Source organism: Podarcis muralis, chromosome 1 (genome assembly GCF_964188315.1).
Source record: "Podarcis muralis chromosome 1, rPodMur119.hap1.1, whole genome shotgun sequence".
Classification (NCBI taxonomy): domain Eukaryota; kingdom Metazoa; phylum Chordata; class Lepidosauria; order Squamata; family Lacertidae; genus Podarcis; species Podarcis muralis.
Window position 1 is genome coordinate 75234113 of NC_135655.1, and position 17988 is coordinate 75252100.

The 17988-nt window shown below is 42.5% G+C and overlaps 1 protein-coding gene across 1 annotated transcript in view; it reads right to left on the bottom strand.

Annotated features, from left to right (window-relative positions):
* Window positions 1–17988, bottom strand: part of LOC114584037 (mucin-5B-like) — a 79114-nt gene that overhangs the window by 33721 nt on the left and 27405 nt on the right. The window contains exons 8-24 of the mRNA XM_077925158.1: window positions 16812–16937; window positions 16442–16559; window positions 14511–14649; window positions 13646–13756; window positions 11933–12002; window positions 10722–10859; window positions 10459–10623; window positions 9804–9898; window positions 7254–7384; window positions 6210–6461; window positions 5396–5448; window positions 4956–5056; window positions 3856–4007; window positions 2592–2730; window positions 2379–2492; window positions 1274–1453; window positions 78–317 (exon numbers count right to left, since the gene is read on the bottom strand). Coding sequence (XP_077781284.1) covers window positions 78–317; window positions 1274–1453; window positions 2379–2492; window positions 2592–2730; window positions 3856–4007; window positions 4956–5056; window positions 5396–5448; window positions 6210–6461; window positions 7254–7384; window positions 9804–9898; window positions 10459–10623; window positions 10722–10859; window positions 11933–12002; window positions 13646–13756; window positions 14511–14649; window positions 16442–16559; window positions 16812–16937 — 2324 coding nt within the window. The remainder of the gene's footprint in view (window positions 1–77; window positions 318–1273; window positions 1454–2378; window positions 2493–2591; window positions 2731–3855; window positions 4008–4955; window positions 5057–5395; window positions 5449–6209; window positions 6462–7253; window positions 7385–9803; window positions 9899–10458; window positions 10624–10721; window positions 10860–11932; window positions 12003–13645; window positions 13757–14510; window positions 14650–16441; window positions 16560–16811; window positions 16938–17988) is intronic.

Below are 17988 nucleotides of genomic sequence, written 5' to 3' on the forward strand. Positions count from 1 at the left end.
GACTTGTAATTGCTCAGGAATTGTGGTGAACACCTGAAAAATTCTAGACTTCAAGATAGTTCTGCCGCAAGGTATACCTGAGAGTGGCAGGCAGCAAAGGCCTTGCTGTTGATGATGCTGCATTGCTTCTGTGCCCAGGACTTTCTGTAAGGGTTCTTGAAGCAAGGATCCTTTGTGCATTTGGCTTCAGGACATGTGGGAGACACCTTCCAACTATTACCAAACTCCAGCACATCACTTACTACAGACTGACTCCGGGTAGTGAAGTCATTCATTCCATTGCCATCATAGTTCCCACATAAACCACAGACCTGACCCTGCACAAAGAAGCAATGAAAACACTTGAGTTACAGATAAATTGCATGAACCTCTTAGCCCAACTTAATTTTTGATTTTCTCCCATTTGGTTAATTAACACGCTGCCATCTCTTATTACAGGAAACTATCATTATTTGTTGCATTTAGAAAACACAAGCCATGTGTGCCCAGAGGTAAGAGATTTTTTTTTTCTTTCCTTCCTATGAAGATTATTTTGCATTTGTTCAAAAATACAAAAAAAAAAGAATTTTATATTGTGCTTGATTTCTCAGTTATTGTTAATCTACAAGTTATTGTCTATTCATAACTTCTCTGTCTTATTGCCATATGCTGATCAAAAGGACAGCAGATATATATTGAAAATATACTGCATTGGTATAAAATTCATTGAAATGTTCAAACATTGCTCATATTTTGAAATGATAACAGAACTATTATATTTGGTCTCCTTATCAAAACATGGTGTTTTCTGGGTCAATTAAAAAGTAGATGCTTGCAAGGTGAGATTGCAAACAGATACTCATCTAAATCAGAATCATATACCTGTTTACTAATGATACTTTATACAATATGGATGTCAAGCAGAGGCTGTTTGCAACTTCTTCCATGCGGCAGCAGCTCCCTGTGGAATAGCCCTGTTTGTTTGACATGCCCCATGTCATCTTCAAATAATCCCGGTGGAGGCAGTTGCATGAAAGCCAGTCATGCCGGGAACCAATATATACCAAAGAGACAAGGCATATGAAGTAGTTTCCCTTATGAACCATCCTTTTTGCAGAGGCTATTTCAGATGACCTCCCCATGGTTTCTGTCTTGAAAATCAGCTCTTAAGGTGTGACTCTAAGCACACTTACAATTGAAATAATTGTCATGGAAATGAGTGGGATTTGCATCTAAATTATGCACATTTAAACTTAAAATGTAAGAGGCACTAGTCTTGTAAAAAGTGCATCACCTTGAAATCATCACGTAATTTGATAAATACGCTGGTTTTCTTATCCCATAAAAGGATCAGCCCATTGTTTGCTTCAATAACCAAATACATGCCCATGTAGCGAATCTTGTAAGGTACTTGGCCTCCATCACCCCTTTGTATTAATTCATGGCGCTCCTCACTGAGGATCAGATCATAGTTCTGGGGGAGCAAAATAAATAATGGGGGAAAGTCATTACAATGTTCAAAAACAAAAACTGGTGTTCATCATCCATCAACCCTACGTATAATGTGTTGCAGAAAATTCAGGCAGGGAGACTGTTGGGCAGCGAGGTGGGTGGTAAGCCAGAACTCCTAAGCTGTCCTGGTTGCCCAGTGCCAGGATCACACACTCTAGATGCCACCCACCTCCAACTGCTCAGAAAGCCGAGAGAGAGAGAATTTCTGCAGACCAGAGCAACTTCCCCTCCCTGACCCTCAAGTCTGCCCTGATGCTGCACCAAGTACTGGTGTGTGTGAGCCCAACTCCACCCTGCTCATCCACCTAGGTCTCAGTGATGCAGAACGGATTGGCCTCCTCATTCATAATCAGACCAGGGATGAGGAAGGTCTTGTTCAGAGCTGACCTGGCATTCAGCAATAGTGCCTGCAGAATCGAGGGCTGGCTGATATGACAACCACAATTACCCAGGTTGGAGAAGGGGCTGGCACATGGCACAGTCACTAACTGCCTGTGACATGTGCCCCTTACCCGGTCTGCCCCGCCTCCCACATTATACCTCGCCCCTATCTCCCCTCACTCAGTAAAAACAAACAAACAACAACAACAAACCACACAAATTAAAAACAGTTAAAACAATTGTAGCAGTGGCCTTATCTCTGCTGCTCTCAACTGCTGGTGCTGGCTTGCCTGAAGGTGAGAGGCTCAGTAGGTGCAAGACTAGCAGGAGGGAGGGGGGGCTGTAGGTGGTGAGAGGATAGAAGTCTCTTCTCCTGCCCTCACTTTCTCTTTCCAGTTCACCTCCTTGCCTCACTTAGTTGCTTGTTTGGAACCTAGTATGCAGATTAAATCATCTCATGCTAAACCCTGATACAGTTCCCTAATAGTGCTGGTAACGCTACTCACCCCAAAGAAGACTTTAATAGATTTGGAGCAAGTGGTTCCAGTAGTACCACAGGGAACATTTTCGGTGATGACTCGGAATGTTCCGGGGGCAGAGTTGTTCTGTCCACAGTGATCCTAAGAAGGGGAGGGTGAAATAAGGGAAGAGATGACTTCATTCTGTGGTGTATTCAGCTTAATTCTCCAGTCATAAGGCCAAGACAAATTGCTCAGTACCTGAACTAGTGTATATTCACATTTCCCATTGAAAATGTAACGCTTGTCGTCAAAGGTGATATAATGCCCATCTCCATAAACAGCACAGGTACCTAGGCATCTGTCCTTGGTGCATTCCCACATCCTGTTCTTACATACGCTGAGGGAGAAGAAGGGAGAAAATAGAGCCTTTTAAAGTGATTCCTTGGTTTGCGCAGATATAAGCTGGCATGTATTCCTTTAACACAGGCTTAAATTACTTATCTCTTAAATTAATCATAGGCAATGTGTGGAGAGGGGAGGGGAGAGCAAGGGAAGTTGCGTTATTTCTTACAACCTGTAAAACATCAGAAAGATGGGAATTAAAAGAAATGAGCTATGTAAGTTCTTTCATAGGCCACTCAAGAACGTTACAAGTTCACTGTACCATATTGTGGACTAGCCTAAGGGGAACATAAGAAGAGTCTGCTGGATCAGGCCAATGGCCCATCCTGTCCAGCATCTGTTCTCACAATGGCCAAGCAGGTGCCTTATAAAAGCCCAGACCTCCCTTATAACACTTTCCTGATTTGTTCAGAAATAAGCAAGATGTATGTCTGTGACTGTGTGTATAATGTATCATTGTGCTAATGAGGATATGAAGTTCCTCCTATCCAGCTGTATTTGGTTACTTGGCTCATTCACCTCCACATCAGCCTGTCAATGCACAAAAGTTACCATCAGAAGCTTTCTTCTAGGTGTGCCCACAGACTTGGGTTGTGGCAGGGGGTGACCAGGAAGGAAGCTTGTTCAGTGGTCACAGCCCATCTAAGGAACAGCCAGAGTGGTTTAGCTGGTGCCCATGCTACTATGTTTCTTTGGCAACAGATGAGGGCCACTTTGTTGTCTATGGCCTTTTAACGAACTTTAAAGTCTGAATTGACTGTTTTTAATTATGCTTTTATCTGCTGCCTTTCATGATGTTGTTTGTTGTATGTGGATTTTACATAAGTCACCCTGGAAAATTTAATTTGACAAATAGAATACACATTTATTAATAAAAAAAATGTCATAGCCACATAATATTTTTAGGTATTTATTTCTTTAGTTATTTATAGTATACATAGGTGTACATTAGAGAGTAAACTCTGGTGTACATGCATAATAGTGTAATACGTGAAATGACCCTATGTATATCTGCCAACCTGTTATTCAACCTGATAATTATTTATATTTTTTGTGTTAGTTATTTTAGGAACATATAAGATGATGGTAACAAGAGGCATTTTCTTTAAGAAGTCCTTACCAGGTGTTACAGTTGACTTTAATCTTCTCTCCTGGCTGATATGTGGCATCATTGTGAATGCATGGACACTCTTCCATAGCGATGCAGCCCCCTTTACCATCTGACACCAGCCCAGCAGGGCACATGCAGCCAGAGACACACTGTGTGCTATACTGTAAAAGCCAAGAAAGCATTACTTCAGAAGAGAGAATAATGCTGATAACAATTGAATTAGTCCACTAAAACAGGACTGGATCAAAAGACTGTAGGCTGTGGGAATTCAAGTGGGTGAAAGCCTATGCTTGTTAAATTGTGAACTGACACCTAATTCAGCAGCTCTTGTGCATACCCAGGAGCCCCAATTTGCAAGGTGGTCTCCAGCGTAAACATTAAGGTTTGAATGAGCAGTGGCTGGTCCACTTAATTTTGATGCTGGTGCATGTGAAGACTGTTCCTTCCCTGGCACTAAAGAGAATGGAAGATCCCATGCTTATCCCCTGCTTTTTTTGTAAACCACTTGTAGGTGGGTGTGGGTGTGTTTAATTTAGTGGTATGTATATTTAATGAAATAAGTAAGAAATTATGCAAAGTTCCAATATATGCATTATAATCCTGCAGTTTAGGGATGGGGAATGTTTTCAGTCTGAGGTCCACCTTTCTTGTTGACAACCTTCCAGGATTTTCATGCCAGTGGTAGGTTGGGTCAGAGGTAAATGTGAGTGGAGTAACAGATGTAACCCTAACCTTATGTACAGTAGTCTACATTCTGATCATGCAAAAGGCAGAGGTTCACACACTTCTCCATCTTCCATCCTTCATCCAGACAAGCAACAGGCATTTGTCACAGTTCAAAACACATTCCAAACAGGCAAAAGCACTTGAGGACACGAAGCAGGACCAGGGAGGGGAAGGGGCTGAAAAGAGGCCTGAGGATACGGAGGCTGGGAGGGCTCTGTTCAGCTAACATCCTGAGATCCCTCACCCCCTACTCTAGATGGGGAAGAGGGTGAGGACAGGAGAGTGCCTTGTCTAAGGTCAGATAATAAGTTTGTGACAAAAGCAAAGGACATTCTGATTGATAGCACAGTCTCTTAAAATATCATCCGGTCCTGCATACTTACACAGTGCATATCAAGAGTCTGACAGCTTTTCTGGCATTCAGCTCCAGTTTGGCCTGCAGTGGCATTTCTGCAGTTAAAGTAGACCATGGGGGCAACGCAGACTAGCAGGGCAAAAAGAGAGAAAATGTGTAAGAGATGAAAGGACAGGCATGGGTACCACAGAACAGGAAGACCTCAAACAAACCTTTTGAACAGAAGTCTACTATGGTTTGTGGAACTATTATATAATTAACTATGAAGCCCGTATTAACTTGAAACTTTTAATGAATATGGTTTTCCAGTGAATATTTAATAATTGTGCCCAGTTGTCAATTTGTAGCCATCTACAATATAAAAGGCTTTTAACAAAATAAGGAACGCAGCCCAATTGTCTGCAACTTTCCAAGATGGAAAGTAAGTATATATAACATATTTTACATATATAGGTATATTCTCCTTACCCTGTTTTGTGTCCCCATCACCAATGCAGTTCAACTTTCCTTGGCTGCATGTGCTATGTAAAAGAAAGAGGAATTAGGTTTGCTTTTGCATTCACTTTCTGGTTGTCCTTAAAACTTGGAGCCTTCAAGTTGTGAGTCTGTAGTTGTGCCCTATACAGAGTAGAGCAGTTGGGTTTACTCCAGAAATACTGGTGATTTAGGGATATTTAGAATCTGAAATTGAATCCCCGCAGCGGGGTGCGCTCCCGTCGTTCAGTCCCAGCGCCTGCCAACCTAGCAGTTCGAAAGCACCCCCGGGTGCAAGTAGATAAATAGGGACCGCTTACCAGCGGGAAGGTAAACGGCATTCCGTGTGCTGCGCTGGCTCGCCAGATGCAGCTTGTCACGCTGGCCACGTGACCCGGAAGTGTCTGCGGACAGCGCTGGCTCCCGGCCTCTTGAGTGAGATGAGCGCACAACCCTAGAGTCTGGCAAGACTGGCCCGTACGGGCAGGGGTACCTTTACCTTTTTTAGAATCTGAAAATGGGACCATACAGGTCACTAATTTGGATGTTTTTCCAAATTCTGTTGCTCTTTATGTATTTAGGCATTTTGGTCTATTTACTTATAAGATATGGAGGGGAAATTAGTTAGGTAGCGATAAAATAATCTGGGACAAAATGCAAGCATTCCAGATACCGGCACTACTTAGTCATGTATTCTGATAATGCTGGAAGAGCTTTGCCATGAGTTGTAGTCCCTAACATTTGGAGGGCACCAGGTTGGTGAAGGCTGTACTAAAAAAGTTAAAGGCAGCAGCTTGAATCCTCTTACCACAAAACACCAACGTCATGGAGCACTTCACCGGAGAGTATTGACGTTCCTTTGTAATAGCATGGGCATTTGTTAGCAGGTACACATTTTCCATAATCATCCATGTAGGTTCCACTTTCACAGGTGCATCCATCAACTGGGACAAATTTGACATTGCAGGTAACATCAGGTTCACTCAGAGATCGGCAGGTAGGTTGACAAGAACTGATGGAATAGCTGTAATTCAGGGATTTGGGGCATGAAGTGGTGTATCTGGCTGGAAAGAGAAAAACAAACAGCTTGATTAATTGATTGATTGATTGATTGATTGATTGATTGATTGAAAGCTTTTCTGTGAACTGCCTTTTCGTCCTAAGACACAGACATACACACAGTAGTTTACAAAAAAAGAATTAAAAAATAGTAAGTTAAATTACTAAAGGAAGAATACATGTGGTTATATAGATAGCTAAATGCCTGCTGAAACAGAAGCCAGGCAGACCTTCAGGAGGGCATTTCATAGTGAGGGTGCCACAACTAAAAATGCTCTGTCCCTAGTACCTATCTGCCACAGAGCATCAAGGAGACACAGAGCAGAACCTGCAAGGGCAGGTTCTTATGGGTGAGGGCAATCCTTTAGGTATCCAGGTCCCAGACTATGAATTTAATGGTTAAGACCAGTACTTGGAATTGAGACCAGAAGCAGATAGCCAGTGAAATTAGAGTAGTATTAGTGATGTGTTCTATACATTCATCTCAGATAGTAGTATGGCTGCTGCATTGTGAAATCTGCAACTCCCAGATGCTTTTGGAAGGCATCTCCACATAGAGTGCATTGCTGAAACCTAGCCTGGATAAAATCAAGGCATGAATGTCCATGACTAGATCCATCTTTTTTATTTTTATTTTAAAAAATGGGATTATTATTTTTTGGGGGGGAATGTGTCCTGAAGTCTATTACTCCAGACCATCACTAAGAGAACCCAGCAAGACAAGGAAAATGCTAAGATTCATTGGCACAAAAAGTTATTTCATTTTAAGACCCGAGATGGCTGTTTAGAAGACTTACAACAGACATTGGTCCTCCATCCTGGAAGCTCTACTTTTTCAGCTGCACAGGCTCTAACATAGGAAGAGAGGGCAGCACACATGCAATCCTCACTTCTTTCACAGTTGCAGGTGTCAAACATGCAATTCTAGAGAACAGGAAAATGCTCTTATTAAAAACAATCCATTCCAAGTCAATAATCCTTTTCCTACCGTTTCTCAATTTGACTAGATTAGATTTCACTTGTAACTTTTTTTCAGACTAACTTATATCCCATTCAGTGTCATCTCTCATCCTTTAGCAGGCAGGGGCTCGATGTACTTGGCTTCAGCAGTAGAATTGTATCATGTGCCTTCAGGCCATTTTAGCGATACAACAATTGCTGACCCAAATTGGATTTTCAGTTCTGAGTTTCCCTATTGTCAGTCTTACATTTTGGTTCATAACTGGAAAGGGAAATCAACATTACTTGCAAGCAACTCAGGATTATAAGCATTATGCTTCAAAGCAAAATGAAGTTTCATGTGGTGTGTATGTGAATAAAAGGGGGAGATATTTATCTATATTTAGATCCAGGAGATGACGGAAGTATTCCTACTCAGACTAGACCCATTGAAATTAATGAACCCAAGTTACTTATGGCCATTAACTTCTGTGGGTCTACTTTGAGTAGGACTATCACAGAATACTTGGGACGCGGGTGGCACTGTCGGTTAAACCACAGAGCCTAGGACTTTCTGATCAGAAGGTCGGTGGTTCAAATCCCCATGATGGGGTGAGCTCCCATTACTCGGTCCCTGCTCCTGCCCACCTAGCAGTTCGAAAGCATGTCAAAGTGCAAGTAGATAAATAGGTACCGCTCCAGGGGGAAGGTAAACGGCGTTTCCGTGCGCTGCTCTGGTTCGCCAGAAGCAGCTTAGTCATGCTGGCCCACATGACCCGGAAACTGTACGCCGGCTCCCTCGGCCAATAAAGCGAGATGAGCGCCGCAACCCAAGAGTCGGTCACGACTGGACCTAATGGTCAGGGGTCCCTTTACCTTTACCTATCACAGAATACTACTCATTGAGTTCAGACATTCATCTGAAACAGAAGTCTTAAAGCCAGTGAGCTCATACATGTGCAACACTAGATTTCTCATCAGTTGATGATACAGAGGAGACTATGTGAACTGACTCTTTTGAAAAGTTTATGTGTGGTGATATGGAATGGCATGAAAACATTGTCTGTGGTACAGTGATACCTCGGGTTAAGAACTTAATTCGTTCTGGAGGTCTATTCTTAACCTGAAACTGTTCTTAACCTGAAGCACCACTTTGGCTAATGGAGCCTCCTGCTGCCGCCGCGCCGCCGGAGCACAATTTCTGTTCTCATCCTGAAGCAAAGTTCTTAACCCAAGGTAATATTTCTGGATTAGCAGAGTCTGTAACCTGAAGCGTATGTAACCCGAGGTACCACTGTATTTGATTTGTGATGGCCCATTCAGCGGCATAGCTAGCCGCTTGGGTGCTGGGTGCAGCACGCACGTCCTGCAGCTGGGGGGTGGGACAAGCCACCCATGGGGGCGGAGTGGGCTTTATGGAGCCTCTCTGCCATCTCCCCCTCAGCTGTAGGATGGCTGAGGGAGAGGCAGAGGGCAGATGCAAGTCCTATGCTGCCGTTTCAGGCAGCACAGAGCCTGCAGGCGCCCAAGCCACCACGTCACTCCCAGGAGAGACATGTGGCTCGGGCACGCTGCAGGCCCCGTGGTAAGTGCCGGCCCCCGTGGTGTAGCGCCCAGTGCCAGCCGCGTTTCGTTATGTTTGTTGACTGAACTAAAAAGTTTCATGAGCCAAATTTATTTTTAAAAACTCATATTTTTGTCATTATGCCATCCCCCTCAGTGATGACACCTGGGGAGACCTGCACCCCCTTCCTCCGCCACTGGGCCAATTTACTCATGGAATCAGCATTTGATACTGTAGTCATCAAGTGATGGGCATGCATTTGTGAACTAGTCCTTTAAACTCTCCTATGCCTTCTAGTCAAATCCTGACTGGCTTTTCTCCCAGCCTTCAGAACATCCAGAAGCTCTATTGAAATTCTTTCACATCATCTTCACTCCTGGACATTCTGTTTATGCTCAGCATTTCACTGTCTCAGCATGGCCTATGTTAACTGTCCAGCACTCAGCTCCCCTACTCCCTTGTCAGTTTCACCCTCTCCAGTTGTTGATTTCTGCTTTTCTCTGTGAAATGACATACCTTGCCTCATCCCTGAAACATGTGATGGTATGGCTTGGACCCCAGTGATCCTATACTGATGACACCTTCCATTTAGTTCCACCCATTTGGTCTTGTCCCACCATTATGTTTCCTTATAGATTTAGTGGTAACCAACATGGTGCCCTCCAGATGTTTATGACTACAATTCCCACCAGTCCCAGCTAGCATGGCCAATTGTCATGGACAGTGGGAGTTGCAGTCCAAAATATCTGTAGGACACCAGGTTGCCTACCCCAACTAAAGATACTTTTCAACTTCCTCCGATAAACTGTTTTCAATGAGAGGTAACAGATAGCTTCATACCGTATGATAAGAAGCTGGATTAACTGAGGCATGACATTTAGCAAAAGGTCCTTCCGAGTCAGTCAGCAATCCACACCAATGTCGGGCGTATTTTTCTACAAAGAGAAGAAATTAATCCATATCGTTTTGGGAATTTCTATAGGTGCAAATGGCAGCTTTTACCTCAACTCACATCACTGACTCTAGACAGGATATCCTGGTGCTGCTACAATGCTTGTTCTACTCACTGCTGTTCACTCATTGCTGAACCTCCTGAAGCCATGGACTGAGGAAGGAAATGATCTAAATCTTGAATATGTGCATGCTACAGATACCCAATATACCCAATTATGCATAGGGCTGTTAATTTATAGACTACTTGCAAAACTTACAAGCCACAGTCTAAAAAAGAGGTAGCCATGTGTACATCCAATTACCGTATTTCAATGGGGGGTGGCATACCTAACTTCTTCTGTTTAGATTGTGGCTACAGGATCTTGATTTGCAAGGTTTTATTGTTATTTATTTCCCCTGATTTCCCCATTTATTAATATTTGTTTTCAGTCAGTTCTTCTAATTTGTTTATTTCTATTAATTTTCCCCACGAGCTAGGTAGAATTATAATTTTGAAGTGTTTGTGAGTCTTGCTTATACTGTAATTCTCAAATATGCCTACCATTTTCAATGCTAAGCGTGCAAGGGTCCTCAAAACTTTGTTTGATGTTGGGACATGCAGCCTGAGTTTTCCAGGTGTTAGCAAATGCAGATGCTGTTCCTTCCACCACTCCACTTATGGCTGTGAAGTCATCCATCTGGCGCTTGTCAAAGTTTCCACAGAGACCTTTGAAAGAAACCCCAAAGAGTTTTATAGTCCAGTTTTATAATACTTTGCCCCCCAGGCATGCCACAAATTTCTTTTTGCTTTAAAATACTTCTTACCACAAGTCCTTCCTTTGAAAGATGGATCCACATGAATATACAATTGCATTGTGGGTACGAGCTGGATTACTAGCTGAAGGCCAAGGTTTGTATGCACAATGATGAAGAAGGACGAAGGTCTGAATATGGTTACATTAGCTATGGACAAAGAAGACACCATTCTTATAAGATTCAGAGCTGCAACTGCCATCCATTACTCAGGAAAAGAAGAACCAGATTTGTGAAGGCCAATTCATGCAAGCCAAGCACATTGGCATGTTGTGACTGTGGGCTGGATGGATGTGTGAAGGGTTTGATACAAGTTGAAACAGTTATATGTTTACTTTCAGATTGTGCCCAACCATCAGCCCAATCTACATTGGCCACCATATCATCGTTTGCCCCAGTTTTGTTGATGATTAAGTGGTATGAACTGAAACAATAATGTGGCATATATGGCATGGATCTAACAAATCGTAACCATCAAAGGATTGGGGGAATATGATAGAATAGTCTGGCACCAGAATGATAACAACGATGGCACCAGACATCTTTTAGAAGGCATCCCATAAATGGGGTGCAAAAAGGGGCTTATTTCTGGCAGCCAACTCCTTAATCTCTGGACACCAGGTGAAAGACCTTTCACAAAATATATCTCAGCTAATAAGTAGTTTCCTATAGGAGGTGGCTGTCCTTCACATACTCTGGTCTCAGCTACAGAGGTAGCTTAGGACCTTGTAGTAAACAGCAGCAGTTTATATTCTCATTATGGAGAGTCCTGGTTAACAAACTTGCTATCTAATCTGGAAGTTCCTTTCAAAGGTTGCCTTACATACAATGCATTATATTATAGTAGTTGTGGCTGGATGTTATTAAAACATGGCTGATGGTAAGAGAATCCTTCATTTCCAGGGGAAACCTCTACATTAGTTGTGGAGAACATTTGGTCTTCCAAATGTTGCTGAACTACAACTACAACTCTGCTATTGGCCATGCTTCTTGGGGCTGATGGGAGTAGTGGTCTAGCAACATTCAGAGGGCCACAGGTTCCTCACATCTGCTCTACACAAACCCAACTTTCTTTTCTCAGCAGAACTGGAAAAGGGAAAATAGTAACCCAATCAAACCTTGCTAGCTTGTGGAGTAACAAGCCCTTCTGCTGAGCTTGCCCCTAAGATTTCAAAACTTTTAAGGCTGCCATGGCAAACAGAAGTTTCTGACATGCAACATACCTGCTGAGAGAGGCAACTGAGTGTAGAGCGAGTTGACTAATACACCACCATTAGGACTGATCACAATGGTCTGGTGACAAAGAGAAAAGGAGTAATAATGAGTTTGGTGATAAATTACATCTTCTGTTTCTTCTAATAAGCTTTATGGGGGGATAAAAACTATTATATACAGGTCCTGCTATCAGATAAGTGAAATTAGGGAGTGTTCAGCATTATTATAACCAATCTTGAATGGTTGATTTTGAGGCCGGACACTTTTTACATCTATCTATCATCTATCTATCTTCTATCATCTATCTATCATCTATCATCTATCATCTATCTATCTATCTATCTATCTATCTATCTATCTATCTATCTATCATCTATCTATCTATCTAATCTCTATCTATCTATCTATCATCTATCTATCTATCATCTATCATCTATCTAATATGCATGTTAAAAAAGGCAAACTTTTGGCAGGTTGCCAACCATAAGAAGCATATTGTTCCTAAATAAGTTCAAAGGATGCTCCATCAATCCAATCCCGATTCTTTCCATCTCTCTGTGCATTCATTACTGTGAACAGTAAGGGGCACAAATTACACCATAATTTCATAAACTGGTAAAATACAAAGATGAAAGGTTCTGAACAATATGGTTGACAGTGTTGGCTTTTATGATTTGAAACCTCAACTGATTATCCCACCCCCATGCCCCATTCTTCCTCCTTTTCAAATAGTTCTTTCAACGACATTCTTCGAAACCAATTTAAAACACATTTTGCAGTCATTCTCTAATTGAACTTTTGTGAGTACTAAGTCATTTTGCTTTTCATGGACTAAATGCCTTTTCAGAGCTGATTATTGTCATGGAAGAGCTCCTTTTCATGGTGGAGCTGGCATCCCAGCAGAGAGTCCTACTCACAAAAAAGAGTCAGGAGAGATGATTTCTACTACTTTCCCTAGCAGCTTACTGTACTGCTTCCCATGTTCTTCTGAGAGGTCCTCCAACTCTCTGGAGTAGCTCCTTGGTATCAACAAAAACCTCCCACTTCCATGAGTACAGTTCCACTCACTGGTTGCCTGGATTTGACCCATTGTCTTCAGGAATACATAAGGGCAATTTATTTGATACTTTATTATTCTGACTCTAATACTTTGGGCATCAGCTAGAAAAAGCAAGTTGCCTTTACATACAGATTCTATTCTAGGAATGGGTGGATCTGTCATTTTTGGTCTCTCTCAGATTTTCCAGTCTCAAGCTTAGTTCTCCACATTTCCAGATCAGTTTGCATTTTTACAAAAACTCCTCATGAAAATTTATCAGCATTTTAATGCAAACGTTTTATGCAATTTTGTTTGTATGCAAATTGGCTCACATACACATTTTTGCAAAGCTGTTTCTCTTACTATAATGCATTTTTGCATGTTATTTTCACTAATTCAATTTTTAAGCACACTTAAATTGTACTTAAAGTGTATTTTAAGCTTCAGTTTATGCATTTTTGCACAAATTATTTGGCTACAGAACTGTACTGAAAATTTCATAGAAGTACAAATTTTGAAGAGTGCCTGTGTTTAAATCCCCATATAGTTTTGGAAAGTGTGAATTAGCCAGGTGTGCCTTTAAATGTGAATGGAATTGAATACCCGCCCGCCCTAGTTACTCCTGTCTCTTAAGGCATTGTGGCTTATAAGGTGTTCTCTATCCTTTGGTTTAGAAACTTACAGTCTGGTCTCCATTGATGTTGAGGGCAACCATCTTCAAGCATGTCTCAGTCTCTGTCAGGCCACATTTGCGGAGTTCTCCGAGAACACTAAATGTATCATCTCCACAAAACTAAAAAAGCAAGCCAACACCCAAGAATTACCATCTGCATCGCAAACTTACTGCAATAGCGCCTAGAAATTAAGATTGCACTGAAAAAGTATCGCAGATGCACAGTTCTAGCTTCCTTGAACTCAAAAGTATTTTGGTTTTAGGATTTGACTTAACTTCTTATAAAGGTTGCTTTAGCTAGGGAAACTGATTCAGGATCTTTTAAATGAGAGAGTAGACATTTTGAATCAAAACTGTTGAACAGGAAAATCTGCTACTTCCTCCCTTTATAGATATTGAATGTGTTGGGCTTCTTAAAAATATGTAAGCAAACTTTCCTAGTTGTCTCATGGGCCTTTTATTTGAATGTGTAGCATCTCCCTGAGCAACTTTATTTCAGTTTCATTGTCGTATCATATGTAATTTTCCTGAAATGAGATTCTACTCCCCACCCCCCGCTTTATTAATTTCCCCCAAAGGTGTTTCTTCTGAGTCTGTGTCTTCTACACATCTAAAAAAACATTACTGCTTTATGGAAAATAATGGTGTGATAATGTAGAAGCAATAAGGAAGTGAGAGGGATTTAAAACTTGTAAAGGAAAACTGAATAAGCTGTGTGCCATGATATCCAAAGCAAGGGATTTACTACTGGAACAATTACACTGGTTTTATAATCCCAGAAAGAGGATTAGTGTGTGTTTGTGTGCCTGTATAGCACTGTGGTAATGGGGACATTTTTGCTAATTATAGTGACAGTATATCTTAAGTGACTTGCCTTTGAGAGAACGTAAACGCAATCTCCATGGACATTATAACGTTTTTTATCAAAAGTGGAGATGTGTGATCCACCTTCTACTGAGCAAATGCCAGGACATGGGAGTTCTATGCAGTTCCATTGGCCCCCAATACAGGAACTTGAAGTAAAGGAAGAAAGAGAAGAAACATACATTTTAAGGAAAGATATTGCACTGACATTAGCTTATATTCTTTTCCATTATTAGTTCCATTCTTTGAAGTGTATGTGGAAACATTTGTAAAGTGTAGGAACCAGCACAGCTTTGTGTTTAAAGAGTCATCATGTGGGAGCTTAAAAGCTATGGGTGGGACTCATCTAATGCGGACTCATCTAATGCAGAGGAAGCTCCACACAAGGACTGCTTGTCCAATAGGACTTTCCTTCCTCTCCTCCTGCCACGCCCCCTGGTGCCCTCTGAACTTGGTTGGGGGGGGTCATGAGAACCCCTGAAACAGCATGCGGGGGAAATAGGGAAAGGACCAAAATGCTTGCCCTGATGGAATGATTGCCTTTCTCAAACTTGAGTCCCCAGATGTTGGACCACAACTCCCATCACCTCTGGTCCTGGTAGCTAGGAATGATGGGAGTTGTAATCCACCAAAGGTGCCTTAGCACAATGGCGAATTCTTCCCTATGAAGAGCTCCACAGCTCAGTGGGAAGCACAAACTTTACATGCAAAAGGTTTCAGATTCAATTCCTGGAATTTCTAGTAAAGAGGGTGATGTAGCATGCAATGGGAAAGATCCCTGCCTGCCAGTCAGAGTAGATAACAATAGTCAAGATGAACAAATAGTGTAATCTGGCAGAAGGCAGTTTCCTAGGATCCTATTGTTACTGCAGAATTTTAGCTTAATGATGTGAAAAGTCACTACTAAACCATCTCAGTGGTAATCCTGACCCACTGAGTTGTACAAAAGACTGGCTTCATTTGGTCATGCCCAAATAGCAGCTCGGTATGTAGCAGAATGGGATGTGGGTGGTGCTGTGGTGTAAACCACTGAGCCTTTTGCTTGCCGATTGGAAGGTCGGCGGTTCGACTCCCCATGACAGGGTGAGCTCCTGATGCTCAGTCCCTGCTTCTGCCAACCTAGCAGTTCAAAAGCACGTCAAAGTGCAAGTAGATAAATAGGTACTGCTCTGGTGGGAAGGTAAACGGCGTTTCCGTGCACTGCTCTGATTTCACCAGAAGTGGCTTAGTCATGCTGGCCATATGACCCAGAAAAACTGTCTGTGGACAAACGTCGGCTCCCTCGGCCAGTAAAGCGAGATGAGCACCATAACCCCAGAGTCGTTCACAACTGGACTTAACTGTCAGGGGTCCTTTACCTTTTTTATGTAGCAGAATGGCTAGCAGAGGCCTAATGGGCAGGGCTAATGTGACATGCATGGAAACAAGCTGGAGTGTGGCCACTAGGCCAGGGGTTGGCAAGGTTTACCGGCCATGGGCCGGAAATTGCATCTGCGCATGTCCGCGGCGCTGGAAATCGCTTCTGCGCATGCCCAGATGCCAGAAATCGTGCCTGCACAGAAGCGTTTTTTGGCATCTGGACATGCGCAGACGCGATTTCCGGTATCTGCACGTGCACAGATTCGATTTCCGGCGCCGCTCAGTGAGTCCCCACACCACGCTGTGCTGGTTTAGTGCAGTGGGTGAAGGTCTCGCTAAGCGGGTGGGGCGGCTCAGGGGCCTGTAGAATGGTCTTCGTGGGCCACACGTTGCCGACCCCTGCACTAGGCAGAAGCCAAGGTAAGGAATCTATCACAAATACTGTTGAACTTTCATTGGGAATCATGTTCAGAAATAACTCATTCAAATACTTAGGCAGAGCTTTTAAAATGTTGAAATCATGGATCAAGCCTAGATTCCTACACAAAGTACTTGTTCATCATATTAAAGGTTGTCAATTACCAAGAACGGCAGTTGTCTGAATAAGTTGTCCCTGGAGCATAGGATTTTCCATTGTAAACACAGGAACACTGCTCGTGGGGGATGCAGCCAGCATTGTCAATGTCATCATATACAGTTCCTAAAGGAAGAAATAACTTAAACATTATAATGGTTAAAAGATGTTAAATGATAGTTGGTTACATGCACAGCTTCCCTGACACAAATTATAATTGTACAATCTCTTTTCCTAAAAACAACATGCCTTTTTTGTAGATTTCCTTGCTTGCACCTTGAATACCATGAGGTGAGTGCCCCATTAAGATCTGTGGCGCTTACTACTGAGCAAGTGTGTAAAGGGCTACAACAGTTGGATACAAAGGTGGAAGCTTACCTGGTGGACAGAAGCAACCATCCACACAGTGGTCCTCACACAGCTGAGATCTTTCAGAGTTGGAGCAAGTGTCTGTACAGGGTGATTCACATTCTTGATACTGCATGTTGGAAGAGCATTCCATTGCTGAAAAGAAGGATATTAATTATAACTCAGTTACCCTTTGATACACGCAGCACACTCAGCTAATAAACAATTCCTTATAGTGATTCTGCCTTGAACAGAGACCTGCCTTCTGTGTGTTGCATTTAATGCTTTTCTGCTGCAACTCCAAATGGCACCTGCTTTCTTTTGTAGCCACATACCACAACTGATGAATGTTTTGACTGGGGTCTATTATAATTCCTATGATTTTTTTCATTATGCTAGAGCAGTGGTGGAGAACCACCAGCCCACCTGACTTCTGAATCTGGCCAGCTCCCCTGTGCCTGGTTTCATATGGTCTTAGGTGTGGGAAGCTTCAAGCTGTGGCTTGAATCTGACACTTTTTGAATTTGGTGCCCTTTTCTGCTGCCCCACAAGGTGACAGAAAAAAGTATCAAATGCAAAAGGTGCCAGAAGGAAGAATCAGAAGTAGACTTAAGAGTGTGGTCCTGATTCTTTAATTGAAGCCATTCTGCACTTTTGGAATTCAGGCCACAGCTGGAAATTCAGGCCCCATCGACCTGTCCAAGCGGCCCTCTCAGAGGGTTAGCCACTGTTGGATCTGACCCTCCAGCCAAAATGGAGTGGCCCTGCACATCATGTGACCAACCAGGCATGTATTGTGGCTTGCCATTTGCTCAGTGGTATATGTGCCTCCACTTTTTTGTGGGCCCTGGTGGCCTAGATGGTATTTACCATTTGGTTAATAGACATTAGTTACATTTTATTAATATCTCCTTCTGAACAAATCTGCCTGATGGACTTTTTCTCCTTTCATAGTTTATTACTCAAGTGGTAAGACTGTGGGGAAAAGGTCCTCTCAAAAGCAGGAGCAATATAAGCTGAGGCATCTCTGATGACTTCATTCCTCTATGCGCTGCAGATCATACCTCCCAGACTCGCCATTGCCCAAAACAGCAGAGTTGATGAGCAGATGAACATCTAAACTTCTAAATTAGTTGCATTTATCATTTGATTGCTGAAAACACAGTGTTCTGATACGTTCAAATAACTCCTAGCTGTCACAATGTCC